The sequence below is a fragment of the Myxine glutinosa genome, chromosome 7 (assembly GCF_964187855.1).
Source record: "Myxine glutinosa chromosome 7, kmMyxGlut1.1, whole genome shotgun sequence".
NCBI lineage: Eukaryota > Metazoa > Chordata > Myxini > Myxiniformes > Myxinidae > Myxine > Myxine glutinosa.
In genome coordinates this window covers 103,384,224-103,401,223 of record NC_136267.1, presented here as the reverse complement: position 1 = coordinate 103,401,223, position 17,000 = coordinate 103,384,224, and the positions used below count along the sequence as shown (strand labels likewise).

The 17,000-nt window shown below is 50.6% G+C and overlaps 1 protein-coding gene across 3 annotated transcripts in view; it reads left to right on the top strand.

Annotated features, from left to right (window-relative positions):
- Positions 1–6,099: 6,099 nt before the first annotated feature.
- LOC137431613 (ATP-dependent 6-phosphofructokinase, platelet type) overlaps positions 6,100–17,000 on the top strand; it is a 97,401-nt gene continuing 86,500 nt past the window's right edge. For all 3 annotated transcript variants that reach the window (XM_078782065.1, XM_078782066.1, XM_078782064.1), the window contains exons 1-4: positions 6,100–6,317; positions 12,221–12,294; positions 14,183–14,260; positions 15,045–15,234. In XM_078782065.1, the coding sequence (XP_078638191.1) occupies positions 6,227–6,317; positions 12,221–12,294; positions 14,183–14,260; positions 15,045–15,234 (433 nt within the window). In that variant the 5' untranslated portion in view covers positions 6,100–6,226. The remainder of the gene's footprint in view (positions 6,318–12,220; positions 12,295–14,182; positions 14,261–15,044; positions 15,235–17,000) is intronic.

Below are 17,000 nucleotides of genomic sequence, written 5' to 3'. Positions count from 1 at the left end.
GCATGCCCGCTCTCGCCTTTCCAGGGCTCGCCCAGAGCGTCCGGGCATGCCCGCTATCGCCTTTCCAGGGCTCGCCCAGAGCGTCCGGGCATGCCCGCTATCGCCTTTCCAGGGCTCGCCCAGAGCGTCCGGGCATGCCCGCTATCGCCTTTCCAGGGCTCGCCCAGAGCGTCCGGGCATGCCCGCTATCGCCTTTCCAGTGCTCGCCCAGAGCGCCCGGGCACACCCAGCCTCGACTTGCCAGGCCGCAGCCAAACACGCCCGGGCAGGTCCAGACTCGCCTTTCCAAGGCTCGCCCTTGATACCCGGGCATGCCCGGTATAGCTTTTGCCGGGCAAACTTCCCGACATAAATGTGTATATATATTGTTGCCCGAAAAACGGGCTTGTCAGAATACCTGAGCTGTTTTGTTTCAATAAAGCAACTCGGACGAATTCCGTCTTTGGTCGCGTCAATTCTTTCGACTCGCGTTGGAGCGCAGTTCCTTCATTGGTGACCTACCGACATGGATACGGCAGTGACGCTTAAACTGCCTACCTTCTGGGAGGCTCACGCGGCTGTTTGGTTCGCCCAGGCGGACTCCCAGTTCGCCCTGCAAGGCATCACCGCGGACGACACCCGCTTCCACCATGTTGTGGCGGCGCTCGGTTCCGCCACCGCGGCCCGCGCCTTGAGCCTCCTCCAGCACCCGCCGGCTGCTGACAAATACGACGCGCTGAAGACGCTCCTCCTCGGTGCTTTTGCCCTCTCACCAGCAGCACGCGCACGGCGCCTGCTTGACCTGCCCGAGCTCGGCGACACGCGCCCCTCCGAGCGCATGGACTATATGCTCTCGTTGCTCGGCGAGCACTCTCCGGCATTTTCCTGTTCCGGGAGCTGTTCCTCCGTCAGCTGCCTAACCCGGTACGCCTCGCCCTGGCTGGCACGTTGATCACGGATTCCCGCGCCCTCGCCAGGGAAGCCGATAAGATCTCCTCGGCGGGCCAGCACATCGGCGCGGTTACCTGGAGCCCGCCGCCGTCCGAGACAACGCCCACGACGCCCGAGCGCCCTGCGCGGTTGGAGGCCGAACTGCCGGTGCAACTGGCGGTCGCCACGCCACACCGCCCGCTTCCGACTCGACGGCCGGGGCCTCCACCTGACCGGGCGTGGTGTTATTACCACGCCAGGTTCGGACACAAGGCTCGGACGTGCCGGCCCCCGTGCACTTTCGGCAGGTCGGGAAACGGCCGGGCCGGCGTTCATTCCCAGCCATGAGCGCCGGCCACTCGGGCAACTTGCTGTTTATTCGGGACAAAGCGTCTGGACGGCGTTTCCTGTGCGACACCGGCGCCCAACTGAGCGTCATACCTGCCTCCGAGCAGGACAGGCTGGACGCAGTTTGCGGCCCCTCTTTGGTCGCTGCTAATGGCTCGGCCATACGCACTTTCGGCCCACGCGTTGTCACCCTCTGCTTCGGCAGCCAGCGCTTTCAATGGACTTTTGTTACCGCCAGCGTCCCCGTGGCTTTGCTGGGCGCCGACTTCCTCTGCGCGCACGGGCTGCTGGTCGACGTCAAACGACGTCGCCTTGTGCACGCCGAGACCTTCAGCTCCCTGGCGTGCACAATGAGCAGCTCCGCGCCGACCGAACTGGCGTGCACCCTCCCGGCAACGAACGAGTTCGCTCGCCTGCTCGTGGAATTCCCGGCCCTCACGCGGCCGACGTTTTCGGCCGTCGCGGTGCGGCACGGGATCGAGCACCACATACCCACTACGGGCCCGCCGGTCTACGCCAGGGCCTGCCGCCTCGACCCAGCCAAGCTCGCCGTGGCAAAGGCCGAATTCGACGCGTTGGAGCACCTCGGCATCGTGCGGCGCTCCGATAGCGCGTGGGCCTCGCCACTGCACATCGTGCCAAAGCCGGGGGGTGGATGGCGCCCGTGTGGCGACTACCGCCGTCTCAATGACGCTACCACCCCCGACAGGTACCCGATCCCGCATATTCAGGACTTTTCCGCCCGTTTGGCGGGATGGGTCATCTTTTCGAAAATTGACCTGATACGGGGCTACCACCAGGTACCTGTCCGGGCGGCCGACGTCCCGAAGACGGCCGTCATCACGCCGTTCGGCCTGTTCGAATTTTTGCGGATGCCGTTTGGCCTCAAGAACGCGGCCCAGGCGTTCCAGCGCTTGATGGACGGCGTGCTGCGCAACCTGCCGTTTCTTTTCGTCTATCTGGACGACATCCTCGTCGCCAGCACGTCCCGCGCCGAGCACCTCCTCCACCTCCGAACACTGTTCGGTCGCCTCAGCGAGCACGGCTTAATTGTCAACCCGGTCAAATGCCACTTCGGCGCGACGACCGTGACTTTTTGGGCCACCGCATCACCAAGACCGGGGCCGTGCCGCTGCCGACCAAGGTCGAGGCCATCACCACGTTCCCGCGTCCCCGTTCCATCAAGGCCCTCCAAGAGTTCCTCGGCATGGTGAATTTTTATCACCGATTCGTGCCCCGCGCTGCTCAGCTCATGCGGCCCCTTTACGAGGCCCTCCGGGGCAAGCCGGCCAAGCATGACATTGTTTGGTCCGCGGCCATGGACGCGGCCTTCGCCAGTGCCAAACGGGCCCTCGCCGACGCAACGCTGCTGGCTCACCCGGTGCTCAACGCGCCCATCGCCCTCACTACGGACGCCTCCAACTACGCGGTGGGCGCCGTCCATGAGCAATGGGTGGACGGGGTTTGGCAGCCACTCGCTTTTTTCAGCCAGCAACTCCGGCCGAACGAGTTAAACTACAGCACGTTCGACCGTGAGCTGCTCGGGCTATTCCTGGCCGTTCGCCATTTCCGACACCTCCTGGAGGGCCGCCCGTTCACGGCTTTCGTCGACCACAAGCCGTTGGTCTACGCAATGGCTAAGGTCACGGAGCCGTGGTCGGCCCGCCAGCAGCGCCACCTCTCCGCCGTGTCGGAGTTCACCACGGACATCCAGCACGTCGCCGGCAAAGACAACGCCGTGGCCGACTGCCTTTCGCGGGCCAGCGCGAACGCGGTCCACCTCGGCGTGGACTTCGCGCTCATGGCGGCCGACCAGACCACCAACGCCTCGGTGCAGGCACTCCGCGTGGCGGACACGGGCCTCCGCCTGGCCGACATCCCCTTCGCGGGCACCGTCCTGCTCTGCGACGTCTCCCAGGGTCAGCCTCGCCCCATCGTGCCCGTTTCCTGGCAGCGCCGCATCTTCGCCTCCATCCACGGCCTTTCTCACCCGGGCCGGAAAGCTTCTCAGAAGCTGGTGTCGGCGCGTTTCGTCTGGCACGGCCTTCGACGAAACATCCATGACTGGGCCAACGCCTGCACGGCCTGCCAGCGAGCCAAGGTCCACCGCCACACCCAGGCCCCGCTGGCACCTTTCGCCGTGCCTGAACGGCGTTTCGACCACGTCCACGTGGACCTGGTGGGTCCCCTGCCCCCCTCGCGGGGGTTCACCCACCTGCTCACCATGGTGGACAGGACCACCAGGTGGCCGGAGGCCGTGCCCCTCACCTCCACCACCACCGCCGACGTGGCGCAGGCGTTCATCGCCACCTGGGTCGCGCGCTTCGGCACACCAGCGGACATCTCGTCCGACCGCGGCCCACAGTTCATGTCTGAGCTTTGGGGCGCGGTCGCCCATTCGTTGGGGGTCACGCTGCACCGCACCACGGCCTACCACCCCCAAGCCAATGGGTTGTGCGAGCGGTTTCACCGCTCCATGAAGGCCGCACTCATGGCCGGCCTTCAGGACGACGGTTGGGCCGACCGGCTGCCGTGGGTCCTTTTGGGCCTTCGCACGGCCCCCAAGGAAGACCTCCAGGCGTCCGCCGCCGAGCTCGTCTACGGCCAGCCACTCCGCGTCCCGGGCGAATTCGTGCCTGACGCTACCAGTCCCTGGTCCGCCGCTCGCCAGCGCTCGGACCTCCAGGAGGCCGCCCGACGATTTGCCCCCGTGCCGACGTCCCGCCACGTTGGCCCCCAGTCCTACGTCCCCCTGGCGCTTCGCACAGCGGAGTACGTCTTTGTGCGTCATGACGCGCACCGGGGGCCACTCCGGCCGCCGTACGACGGGCCCTTCCGGGTCCTGCGACGGGGCGACAAGTCTTTCATCATCGACTTCGGCGGCCGGCCGGACCGGATTTCTGTGGACCGCCTCAAACCGGCGCACATGGACGTCGACCGACCACCACGGTTGGCCCTTCCTCCGCGGCGAGGCCGCCCCCCGTCCACAGTTCCCCCCGCTCGACCACCCACCACCACGTCAGACCCCTCCCCACGACCCTCCAGGGGTCGCTTCGGCCGGGTCATCCGGACCCCCCTTAAATTGACCCTGCCGGTGCAGGTCGATTCTGGAGGGGCGTGTGTAGCGGTTACCGCTGGATGTACATAATCGCCTTGCACCGGCCAGAACACGGCCAGACGCGCCTCTCCCGGGCATGCCCGGACTCACTGTTCCCGGGCACGCCCGAACCTCCCGGGCACGCCCGGTCTCGTCTTTCCCGGGCATGCCCGCTCTCGCCTTTCCAGGGCTCGCCCAGAGCGTCCGGGCATGCCCGCTATCGCCTTTCCAGGGCTCGCCCAGAGCGTCCGGGCATGCCCGCTATCGCCTTTCCAGGGCTCGCCCAGAGCGTCCGGGCATGCCCGCTATCGCCTTTCCAGGGCTCGCCCAGAGCGTCCGGGCATGCCCGCTATCGCCTTTCCAGTGCTCGCCCAGAGCGCCCGGGCACGCCCAGCCTCGACTTGCCAGGCCGCAGCCAAACACGCCCGGGCAGGTCCAGACTCGCCTTTCCAAGGCTCGCCCTTGATACCCGGGCATGCCCGGTATAGCTTTTGCCGGGCAAACTTCCCGACATAAATGTGTATATATATTGTTGCCCGAAAAACGGGCTTGTCAGAATACCTGAGCTGTTTTGTTTCAATAAAGCAACTCGGACGAATTCCGTCTTTGGTCGCGTCAATTCTTTCGACTCGCGTTGGAGCGCAGTTCCTTCAGTAGACTATCATATTATGAAAAGATCTGGATATTGGGCCATCTCAGATTCAGAGATTTGATTTTTGCAAGATTTCGATTCGATTGGGATCGAAGAGAACACCTTCTTCGTCTTCTGTACAGTGAAGTTGCCAGCCCTGAATTCTCTGGCTACATCTGGGTGCTTCATTGGGAGTGCAACCGTGTCCCTCAGGTGAACAGGGACCCACCTGGCATAGTGTGTGTGGTCTAAGGCATGGAACCATGGGACCAGCTCCGTCAGGGCATCAAGGTACGTCGTGAATGAAGCCTGCCGCAGAGAACGCACGTTGACCAGTACCAACATCTCTAGTTCCAGCACAGTTGCCCAGTACTGAAAGTTGGGAATGTCTTCGAACTCAGGCAGGTCTTCTGCATCATCAGCATATGTCATACAGTGGCGTTCATACGCGCGGTGTTGCAGGATGTGCAGTGCCGCTGCAATGATTTGATGAGCTCTTCTTGTGCGGGTGACGTGGGCAGCTCGTAGGAAGGAGTCGGCCGTCCCTGGCGTTGCAATCTCAGCTTGCAAAATCTGCAAATCTTGCAAAAATCAAATCTCTGAATCTGAGATGGCCCAATATCCAGATCTTTTCATAATATGATAGTCTACTAGTGTGCCAAATTTGGTGCTTGTATCACAAAATGCACAATTCTTTTGAATATTTGGGCTAAGCCGCCCCACTACTAGGGCTCTTGGCTTTATGTTTTAGTATGTATCAGTAAGACAAATAAAAGCAGAGGTATAACATAGTTACAGCAAAAATAAAACAGATACCGTTAAAAGCTAATTTCTCCATAATGTTTCTGTCACATTCCAATTCATTAACTGAACATTTTATTCTCCAAAACAAAATTTCCACACACGCGACGTGATGACGTGCGCGCGGCGCGTGACGTCATGGCGGGGCGTGACGTCATTGCATTCAAGGTCGAAGAAAAATGTACTTTTCAGCTTATTCCTAAATAACAAAAACATTTTTGCGAGCCTAATGCACAATATACGACGAAACTCACAAGTATCATGGCGGCAGTGAGTTCTAAAATGTTTTCATGATGTCAATTCGTAGCGAACTGACGCACAAGGTGGGCGTGGTTTCCTACACGTACAATACCGCACTCGCAGTGGTCATTGCGCCTTGAGGTGCACGTGCACGTTTGAGATTCCATTGCGGACGTGACAGAGGGACAAACGGAGACGGCATGGCGCAGGCACAGAGACTGCAGATTGAGCGGAAGCTGGCCGGAGCCGGGAAAGCCATCGCCGTACTGACGAGCGGGGGAGACGCGCAAGGTACGCTGAGGTATCGTGCAAACGAATCACGTTTTGGCGGCTCGATCGTAAAAGTACCTCATGGAGGAGGATCGTGCATGGTCGCTTGCGCACACCGGTGTCAGTCAGTCAGTCAGTATAAAACAGGTAGCTAGGCTACTCCTCACCTTCCAACAAATCAGGAAGCGATGCGCACTGTCCACTTGCCGCATACAGTTTCATAAACCGTTACCTGTGGGTTTTTATATTTCGCGCCGATTTAAATAATGTTCCGTCCTCTAACGAACAAACTATAACGTCGCGGCCGTGGGCGGTACGGACGGGTGTTTACTGACGTCATTTGGGGGGGCGAAAAGCGGGGGGGGGGGGGGGTGATTATGTGATGTGATTGTGATTAAAATCACACACATACACGCGCACACACAAACGCGCGCACACACACACACACAAACACACACACGCTTGGTGGTTGAATTCAGTGACCGGATATGCAAGTTCTCTTCATACTGTGAGTGAGTATGTGATTAAAATAAAGTGTGATTATTAAAGACTGGATGGTAATAGACGATTTGTATATACTAGGGCATGCCCGTACTATATATATATCTAAAAATATCCCCCCCCCCCCCCTCTATTTACATGAAATGGTTTGGTCCAAAGCGAACGGCTTGCGAGTACGGTGACAATCCCCCCCCTCTATTTACATGAAATGGTTTGGTCCAAAGCGAACGGCTTGCGAGTACGGTGACAATCCCCCCCCTCTATTTACATGAAATGGTTTGGTCCAAAGCGAACGGCTTGCGGAGTTTGGTAAAGAAATCGCCATAGCGTGCACAAACGCGCAGGAAAGCGAAAGAATCGCAAATTAGTTTTAATTAGTTTTAAAACATAGTTTAACGCCAACATAGTTTGCCAACGTGAAATAAATGAATACGCTCTCAAATGTGCCGTCCGAGGCAGAGTCTGTTCGCCACGTTCGGCACACGTGATAGCTCGCTGCTCTCTGATTGGTTGAATCGTTTTTTGGACATAGCTCGCTAACTACTTGTCCGATTAATATGAAACCTTGAAAAGGCACATCCTCGGGTCCCCAGCAATATACCTGGCAAGTTTCAAGTATATCGGACCGGTAGTTGTCGAGAAACAGCGGTCGCATACAGACACACACACAGAGATTACTGGAATTATAGATAGATATATATATATGTATTGCTGATGCGAAAACTCGCACATAGTTTTCCACTATTAGGGGGAATATATATATATATATATATATACACACACACACACACACACACACACACACACACACACACACACACACACACACACACACACACACACATCATTATCCAAATTACGTTTATTGATGAAACGCACAGCACATGGTGTCAGGTCACAACAGATGGCTTTCCTTTCAAACAGCTCGGTGACCTCAGCATGACATCTGAAAGGCAACGCCTTGTATCACCTCTATGGACCTCGTTGTTGGACCTTTTCAACCTCCTCCCTCATCTATGGTGGTTGATACACACCCCTCTCCCACACCCCAACCCCACACAGACTCTACTTCTCCCCAAGCCCACCTACCCGATCCCACGTGTCATATTCTGTGTTTTGGATTTGTTTCACTATCTTCGAGTAAATACACTTAATACAGGGTGTCTCAATAAAGTGCATGCAGACTTTATCTTTGTGTGTGTGTGTGTGTGTGTGTGTGTGTGTGTGTGTGTGTGTGTGTGTGTGTGTGTGTGTGTGTGTGTGTGTGTGTGTGTGTGTGTGTGTGTGTGTGTGTGTGTGTGTGTGTGTGTGTGTGTGTGTGTGTGTGTGTGTGTGTGTGTGTGTGTGTGTGTGTGTCATCTCCATATGTGCGTTTCAGAAGGTGGAATAGAGCCCTTCCAGGCCTTGAAGTATCCGCCTCCGTTTCAGTAGTGGGTCATGATTCATGAACCAATTTGTGAAGTTTTCTTATTTACCTCCACCACTAAAGGTCGATGGAGGTTATGTTTTCACCCGTGTCTGTCTGTCTGTGAACAAGATATCTCAAAAGGTTGTGGACATATTCAGACGAAACGTGGTGGATAGGTTGGTTATGTGACGAGGACGAATCGATTTGATTTTCGTGAAGATTCAAATCGATCCGGATCACAGAATTTTAAAAATTATTTTAATTGATTATTCACCATTGAGTGATAAGGCCAAAACGATATGTAGCACGATATCTCAAAAAGCTGTGTGCACGAACTACACTACTTTGTGGATGAGTTGGGTAAGTGACAAGAACAAGCCGATTTGCTTTTGGTTCAGATCCGAATCCAGATCCGGCCTATCGGCGGATAGAAAACGTAAATTGTTCAGCCTGGTGGAGGTATGCTGTCTACCTGGTGGAGGTATGCTCTCTACCGAGTGCCTTCTAGTTCTGAAAGGTTTTGCTTCAATCGCTCTTTAGAGGATCGTCACCGGGCATAATATTCCCAGGGATGGTTTTTAAAAAGATGTGTGTGTGTGTGTGTGTGTGTGTGTGTGTGTGTGTGTGTGTGTGTGTGTGTGTGTGTGTGTGTGTGTGTGTGTGTGTGTGTGTGTGTGTGTGTGTGTGTGTGTGTGTGTGTGTGTGTGTGTGTGTGTGTGTGTGTGTGTGTGTAAAATAAAGAAATGTTATCGATGGAGAGCTAATACTGTAATTAATTTACTTGGACCAAAAATTCATGTCTGTTTAATCTTAAAGGTTCCCATTGTAAATGTAAAAGCCCATATTTCCGTCATTGAAGAAGAAGAAGCAAGAATGAGCCTAATGTGGTGGTTCAATTGGGAATATTTATTATTATATTACAGCAGGAACTCTTCAAAAGGACACGGATAGACAACACAAAATAAGTACAGGAATATTTGTCGAAACAACATAAAAGTACACATATGGAGTACACAAACAACAGCAACAACTATGGTAAATTTCGGGGATGCCACTTAGTGATGGGTGTATCCCCAACGCAAGACAGGAGCCAAATATTCCCCCTATTCTTCATTGCTGCCCAGATTGATCTGCCAAAGGTCAGAGCACCGATCGGTCTTCATGGATCAGCCCTCTCCCTCTCATCTTCCGCAAGACCCCTTGCACACAAACTATCAAATCACCAGAGGTCATACTCGCACATTTATCACATAATATCGACAAAAAAAATGTTGTTGTTTTTTGTCTTTGGGGAGTGACCTTCCTCCGGCAGTCCATCCCCTTTCTCCTCCTTCCAGCCGAAGACATAGAAACTAACCAGGGAGTTCCGACCTCTGCACAAGGTGTGGTGAATGGTTCCATCTGGCCTGTACCACTCTCCAGTAAACTATCAGACTACACACATGTATTACCCTACGGCTGAATCCAAACTCGGACCCAAACGATGACGCACCTACACAAGTCCCAAACGCATTACCACTACGCTCATCACTTCCACCCCATACACCGGCACCACCTGCACGCATGTTACACAACCAACCACCTAAACCCCCAAAATGCATACATAACCTTAATATTCTCCAATACAACACAGACTGCTCATCAGCAAAGCTATTCAACTCACAAACAAACAACATTCACATAGCCGTCATACAAGAAACCAATTTACATGAGAAAAACAAAACACTGACCATTTCCGACTTATACACCCATATGCACAGACAGAAATGACAGGATGACAGAAAGAGAAACCTCGTCACATACATACACAAGTCAATTAGATACACAGTTGTCACTCAAACAAATACACTTCTACCACCAGACAATACGCTCAAACTTCGAACTTTCGAAATTGAAACGAGTAACCAAGAACACCAGAACATCATAAACGATTACATATGACCAGACACATCCCCTACTGTAGCAACCAATACTCACCACAACTACCGAATCAGAGGGGACTTCACCACCAAAGTCGAGGCCTGGTATGCCCATCACCAACCAAACACCAGAGGCCAAACCAAGCCACACAACTAAATTTGGTATTCATCCATCACAATCCAGATCAACACATACCATTTCAAGCTTGTTAGAATAACTCATCACCAGAGATGAGGTTTGCCAGGATCCTCTCCACCATCTCAGGTGCAAAAGACAGAGTCCCTACACAGTTGGTTGCAACTGTGTAGGGTGGGTGCAGAGAACGAGGGGTTCTGCACACAAGATTTAGAAGTAAACACATAATTGAGGCATTCACCCTTCTCACGAGTAGAGTGAGCTGTGGTGCCATTTGAAGTGAGGGAAGCGATAGAAGGCGAGCATATTCCAGAGACAGATTTAACAAGGGGCCACCAGGTTTTAGAGGAGGGAGATAAGGTCGAAAGTTCATTATTGAGGTTCTACAGATGTTGTTTTCTGCCTCTCCTGAGAGTGGACACACTTGGTGTGGGCTTTGTGGAATGACATTTCCTTTGATTGGGTTTGCTTTCCAGGGAGAGAAGGCAAGTTGTTTCCGAGCAACTGCCTCACCACAGGATTCAGTGTACCATGGCCATGAAGAAGGGTAGGATATCTGAAGACGAGATGGGATGCATCTGTGCATAAGAGAGCGCAGGTTTCTGTGGAAGAATTTGCAGCCTGAGTTGATACGAAGGGCAGTAGATATGAGAAACCGGTCCTGAAGAGAGATCCTTGCCAATCTGCCCGTGTGAACAACCAGACTCACTGGTGCTGAGGCAGTTCTCTGATAATTGTTAGAGAGATGTTGATTCTCACAAGCATATGATCAGATGAACCAATTGGAACAAAGGAAGAGCAGGAGACATTTGTAGGGTGGTTTGTCATCATCCAGTCCAGAATGAAGGATTTGTCATTGAGAGTAATCTGGGTAGGAAAGTTCATTGATGGAGTCAGTCCCTTGGATTACAGAAGTCCTTTGCTGAAGTGCCATGGCAGGTGAGAGAGGTACCAACACACAGACAATTTGTATGGTGACAATTGATTGAAATCACCACGTGTGAGGAAGAGAGTTGGGGGCCATTCAAAAATTATGTAAAGAATGGGAGGAGCGAAATGGGGGTTGGGTGTGTGTATGTCTCAAGTGTTGCGGTGTGGAGTGCTACACAGGGGGAAGGAAGGATTCTGTGCTGTGGGAGTAAGGATTCTGTTGAACAGAGATGTCGGGTTTATCGGCAGCGGTCTGTATTGAGAGATCTGCCAGGTTGGAGTGGAAACCTCAGGTGTTTGTAGTCCACAGAGGTCGGGACGGGGGAGGAGGCATTGTGAAAGTGCCAGACAGAGTGGGGGAGTCTTTGTGGGGGCAGTGTGAGGGGGACGGTTTGAGTATTTGGGTGAGGGGGAAGCATGTGAGTGTGAAGTGAGAAGGGTTGCAGAAAGGGAGGGTCTGAAGCTTTGAGGAGGTGATGATGGGAGGGGGAGTGGAAAGAGGAAACTTGAAGTGGAGGAATGTTGATTCACAAATTGGACAAACTGAGATTAGGATCATGGGATTGTTGTTGAAGGTACGGAGAATGTTGGTGCGGGTGAAGGGTTTGTGAACCAAGCACTTGGTTGACACAGTTTTGAAAAAGAATCTTTGTGAAGAATAAAAAGACAATGAATATATATTGCTGAAGAAGATAAATCGTTTTTTGGTGAAGAAGAAGAGCACGTGGAGTACTCCGGACGGAGAAATAAGAAAAGTGAAGCATTTTAAAACGTTTATAAATGAAGAAGGAAAAAGCGATAAGATTATAAGAATGCGTATAATCTTATCATTGTGTTCATTCAATATATATACTTCAAGTAAAATTTTCAGTCAAAGTTGTTTAAAACTTTATACTGTACGCATGTTTATACCTTTTCATTCTTGGCACGAGTTGCAGGTAAATCGCTTCTGATTTTTGCCTGGAAGATATCCTCCCCTCCCCTTCCCCTTATATGTTCTCACTTTGCAGTAACGTGTGTTGATGTGCAGGAATGAATGCAGCTGTGCGTGCTGTAATAAGGATGGGCATCTACGTTGGAGCAAAGGTGTACTTTATTCATGAGGTTTGTATTTTCCACTATTATTTGCTGACTAGCCGAAACCCGTGGAACATCCACGGAAGGGAGGATGTGGTGTATGGATCGAGTGTACCATTATGGATGGCATAGGGGATTTGCTTGTCCGAGTAAGAATTAGGAAGAAAGATGAGAATGAAGAGTGCATATATGAACAACGTATTTATTGCAATCTACTTAAATGACAACGCTACGATATACTTTTGAAAAATGTATGGATTCGTAATAGGAATCGGCATAGCACCACTCTGGGATTGTCCACTCAGTGGACGGCTTTCTGTCGCCTTCGACTGTCCAATCAGCGGACGGCTTGCTTCACCTGTGGTGTATGGATAGAGTGTACCATTATGGATGGCATAGGGGATTTGCTTGTCCGAGTAAGAGTTAGGAAGAAAGATGAGAATGAAGAGTGCATATATGAACAACGTATTTATTGCAATCTACTTAAATGACAACGCTACGATATACTTTTGAAAAATGTATGGATTCGTAATAGGAATCGGCATAGCACCACTCTGGGATTGTCCACTCAGTGGACGGCTTGCTGTCGCCTTCGACTGTCCAATCAGCGGACGGCTTGCTTCACCTGTGGTGTATGGATAGAGTGTACCATTATGGATGGCATAGGGGATTTGCTTGTCCGAGTAAGAGTTAGGAAGAAAGATGGGAATGAAGAGTGCATATATGAACAACGTATTTATTGCAATCTACTTACATGACAACGCTACGATATACTTTTGAAAAATGAATGGATTCGTAATAGGAATCGGCATAGCACCACTCTGGGATTGTCCACTCAGTGGACGGCTTGCTGTCGCCTTCGACTGTCCAATCAGCGGACGGCTTGCTTCGCCTTCGCCCAGCAGACGCCAATAAGATGGCGTCGTATCGGCAGTTAATCGGATGCTTTTGGGCCCCAACGTCGGCTAATTCAGATTTTTCGAGTATGGCTGTACGTGATAAACAAAGAGCGCGGTTCGTAGATCGTAAATCCATTAGTGCCGTGGGCATCGGGTCACTGGGTGCAGCGTAAAAGGGATAACAAAGTCGAGTCCTTACGCTATTATTATATAGACTAGCCGAAACCCGTGGAACATCCACGGAAGGGAGGATGTGGTGTATGGATAGAGTGTACCATTATGGATGGCATAGGGGATTTGCTTGTCCGAGTAAGAGTTAGGAAGAAAGATGAGAATGAAGAGTGCGTATATGAACAACGATCGCCGACACCGGCACAAATGCATGCTCTGGATTGTCCACTCAGTGGACGGCTTGCTTTCGCCTTCGCCTGTCCAATCAGCGGACGGCTTGCTTTGCCTTCGCCCAGCAGACGCCAATACGATGGCGTCGTAAGATGGCGTCGTATCGGCAGTTAATCGGATGCTTTTGGGCCCCAACGTCGGCTAATTCAGATTTTTCGAGTATGGCTGTACGTGATAAACAAAGAGCACGGTTCGTAGATCGTAAATCCATTAGTGCCGTGGGCATCGGGTCACTGGGTGTGGCGTAAAAGGGATAACAAAGTCGAGTCCTTACGCTATTATTATATAGATTGCTGATAATAGTGTGCCAGGAAATGTTATGGTTTTTTTTTATCCCTGAGCCCCCCGAAGATGGCCGGAGGCATTATTTTTCTTGCGTTGCAAAGTAAAGTGCAATGATGTGCTGAAACCTGATTACAAAAACTGAGAGGCTGGGATAGGAATGCTGCCTAAACATAAAATGTTTTCTTTGCATGGGAGGCCATTTGACAGGGAGGCTTCATAGGTTTTTGGGGGGTATTTTTCTCATGTAATTTCTAATCCTCACTTTTCCATTCATGGGTTTCATGTGACTTGCTGCTTTTCTTGGGCCACTTGTGACCAATATTTTGCAGGGTTATCAAGGAATGGTTGATGGAGGAGATGACATCAAAGAAGCAAATTGGGAAAGTGTGTCCAACATCCTGCAGCTGGTGAATTGTCTCATCATCTTACTATAATTCACTAAATGTCCGTCTGTCCATCCGTTCCCAGGTACCGCAAAAACGGCTGAATCAATCACAATAAAATTTTGGGTGGGTAATCCTGGGATCTCTTGGAGTAAAATAGACTATATTGTTTTTCCAATTTTCCAGTTTTTCCAAACACGATGGAATAATATTTACCGAAATGAACAGTGATGTGGCTTTTATTGAAATTCTGCAAATACTGTTTAGATTTTGGTGATTTGCGTGTGATATGATTTAACGGACGTTTATATAAATCGTTTAAAATAAAAAAAGCCTTCAATTTCTGATATTTTGCCTTTTCATTTGGGCCTCCCAATTGGTACCATTGCTAGTTACACAAAAACAGACCTGTAGTCTTGCCCTGGAATAGACTGTGCCCAATTTTTAACTCTCTAGGCCCAAGGTCAAGCTCAAGATCACCCAATCAAGGTCACCCAATCATGTGCGCCTCCCAATTGAAGCCCCGCCCATAGGGCAGATACCGTTGCTAGTTTTAATTATTTTATTTACTACTTCTACTACTACCGTTTTTTTAACAGCCCCAATTATTCCCACCTTTCTGTGGGATTTGCTGGGATCCGTTCTTGACCCAGGTTATTCTTTTTAATACAGAATTTTATTCGAGCATTTTGTCTCAATATCACCACGGTCCAATATCCAATACAAATGGTTATGAGTATTAATGCATGTGCGATTGCAAGTCAAAATGATGGGATATTTCAATGCCATTTCTTTGGTGAGTCTGCAGGGAGGAACGGTGATTGGCAGTGCACGCTGCAAAGCCTTTCGTACGCACGAAGGAAGACTCAGAGCAGCCAGAAACCTGCTCCAATTTGGAATCACCAATCTGTGCGTCATTGGTGGTGATGGCAGCCTGACCGGTGCCAACATTTTTCGTGAAGAGTGGAGTGGGCTGTTATCAGAGTTGGTGCAGCAAGGTCTGAAGATATTCATGTTAAAATTGAAAGAATGTTTATATTAGCTTGTTGAATAAGTGATTTACTTGACCTTTAAGACAAAGTAAAGTATTTGGCTGGTAATAAGTACTGTATTATTACATTTATGAGGTAGAGGGTAAGTCGTCAGAATTTAAGGCCTTCACACTTGGTATAGGTTTGTGTAGTTTGTTGGAATTCTTGGCTTGTATCATGTTTGTGGATGAGTTGTCAGTTGTTGTATTGCCAGTTGTTGTATTGCTGAGGTGACACCCCTGTCCAAAATAGTGGATAGATAGGATAATGCACTTTGTTTTCATGTTCCCCCATGTCTGGTACCAGGTAACTGTGGTTGGCATTGGATCGAAAAAGAAAAGTGGGCCAGAACAGGTCATTTTGTGCTCCTTCATGGCTGGAAAAGAATGGTGGGGGGTGCGAGGGGGGGGGGGGGTCTTTGTCACCCAGGGCCATGATTGGTTGCGAGACCCATGCACACTTAGATTGTTGATTAGCTGCTGTTGATTATTAGATTGTTGTTTATTATATTTGTGCTGCTATTGTACAGTGGGGAGAAAAACTTTGTGAACCCTTTAGAATCCTGTTTTTCTGCATAAATTTGACCTAACATGTGATCAGATCTTCATCTAAGTCCTAATAATTATAGATAAAGAGAACCTGATTAAACAAATAGCACACAAAAAAAATCTTCTTTTTCATTTATTTATTGAGCAAAAGGATCCAACATTCGATTTATTTGTTGGAAAAAGTTTAAAATAGAATAATATAATTATAATATGAATAAAAATAAATATAATAATAAAATAAAATATAAATAATAAAATAAAACTATGATAATAACGATAATAAAATAATAATGTCCTGTCCGTCGCCGATGAACACCAACCTCGGAGGAATAGCCGAAACGGTCCTTAATTCCGAGGCGAGTAGCCGAAAATTGGCGGTTGGTCCGTCCCATGCGAGTTGAAGAAAACAAAGCGCTTACCTGAACGGAAGTACACGGGTTTATTCCTGAACCCACAGCGAATAAATCAACATGGCGAATGAAAAATGCCACACAGTGAATTTAATGAAGTAAATCAAAGAAGAAAAATTAAAGATGAGGTAAATAAAATATTTCCTACGGTGAGATGTCTCCATCAGTCACAATTACAACACACAGGGAATAGATAATGAAAATATATTGTTTCTTTTAGACGGCCGGCACAGCTTTGGCCTCAATGTGGACTTTTAGGAGCTTGGTGGTCTTTGAAGCTCGAAGCCCCACAGGCAGGAAGCACGCAAGATGGCCGCAGTCACGTGCCTCGGCACCACGAACGTGAGGTACTTTGTGAGGGCGGTCCTTTTTTCGGGTCACTCTGCCGTCTGGGAAAGCATAACGTGGACCCAGTCCACCACGACCTCAGCAGTGCTCAAAAAACCCCTCAAAACCAGGCCGACTCGGCAAAAGCGATATTCTCAGGCGCACACACAAACGATAAGATGCAGCTCCTCCACCAACGTTCCTTTCTCTCCAAAAACCCACACCAAGAGAGTGAGTGAGACACGCTCTTCTTCCTCTCACTCCGCTCGAACCTTCTCTCCTGACGTCATACCGGCCAATGGCCGAGCTCTATTGAATCGCTCTACGGACGTCTCGCCCAATCATGAACTTCGGGTTGTGACCTGCCAGCTTTGCTTGGCGTGCGTGTTAATTAAGGTGGGGCTTACTTGCCGATCGGCAATGTTCGGATTTTGTCGGCAGTTGTGGT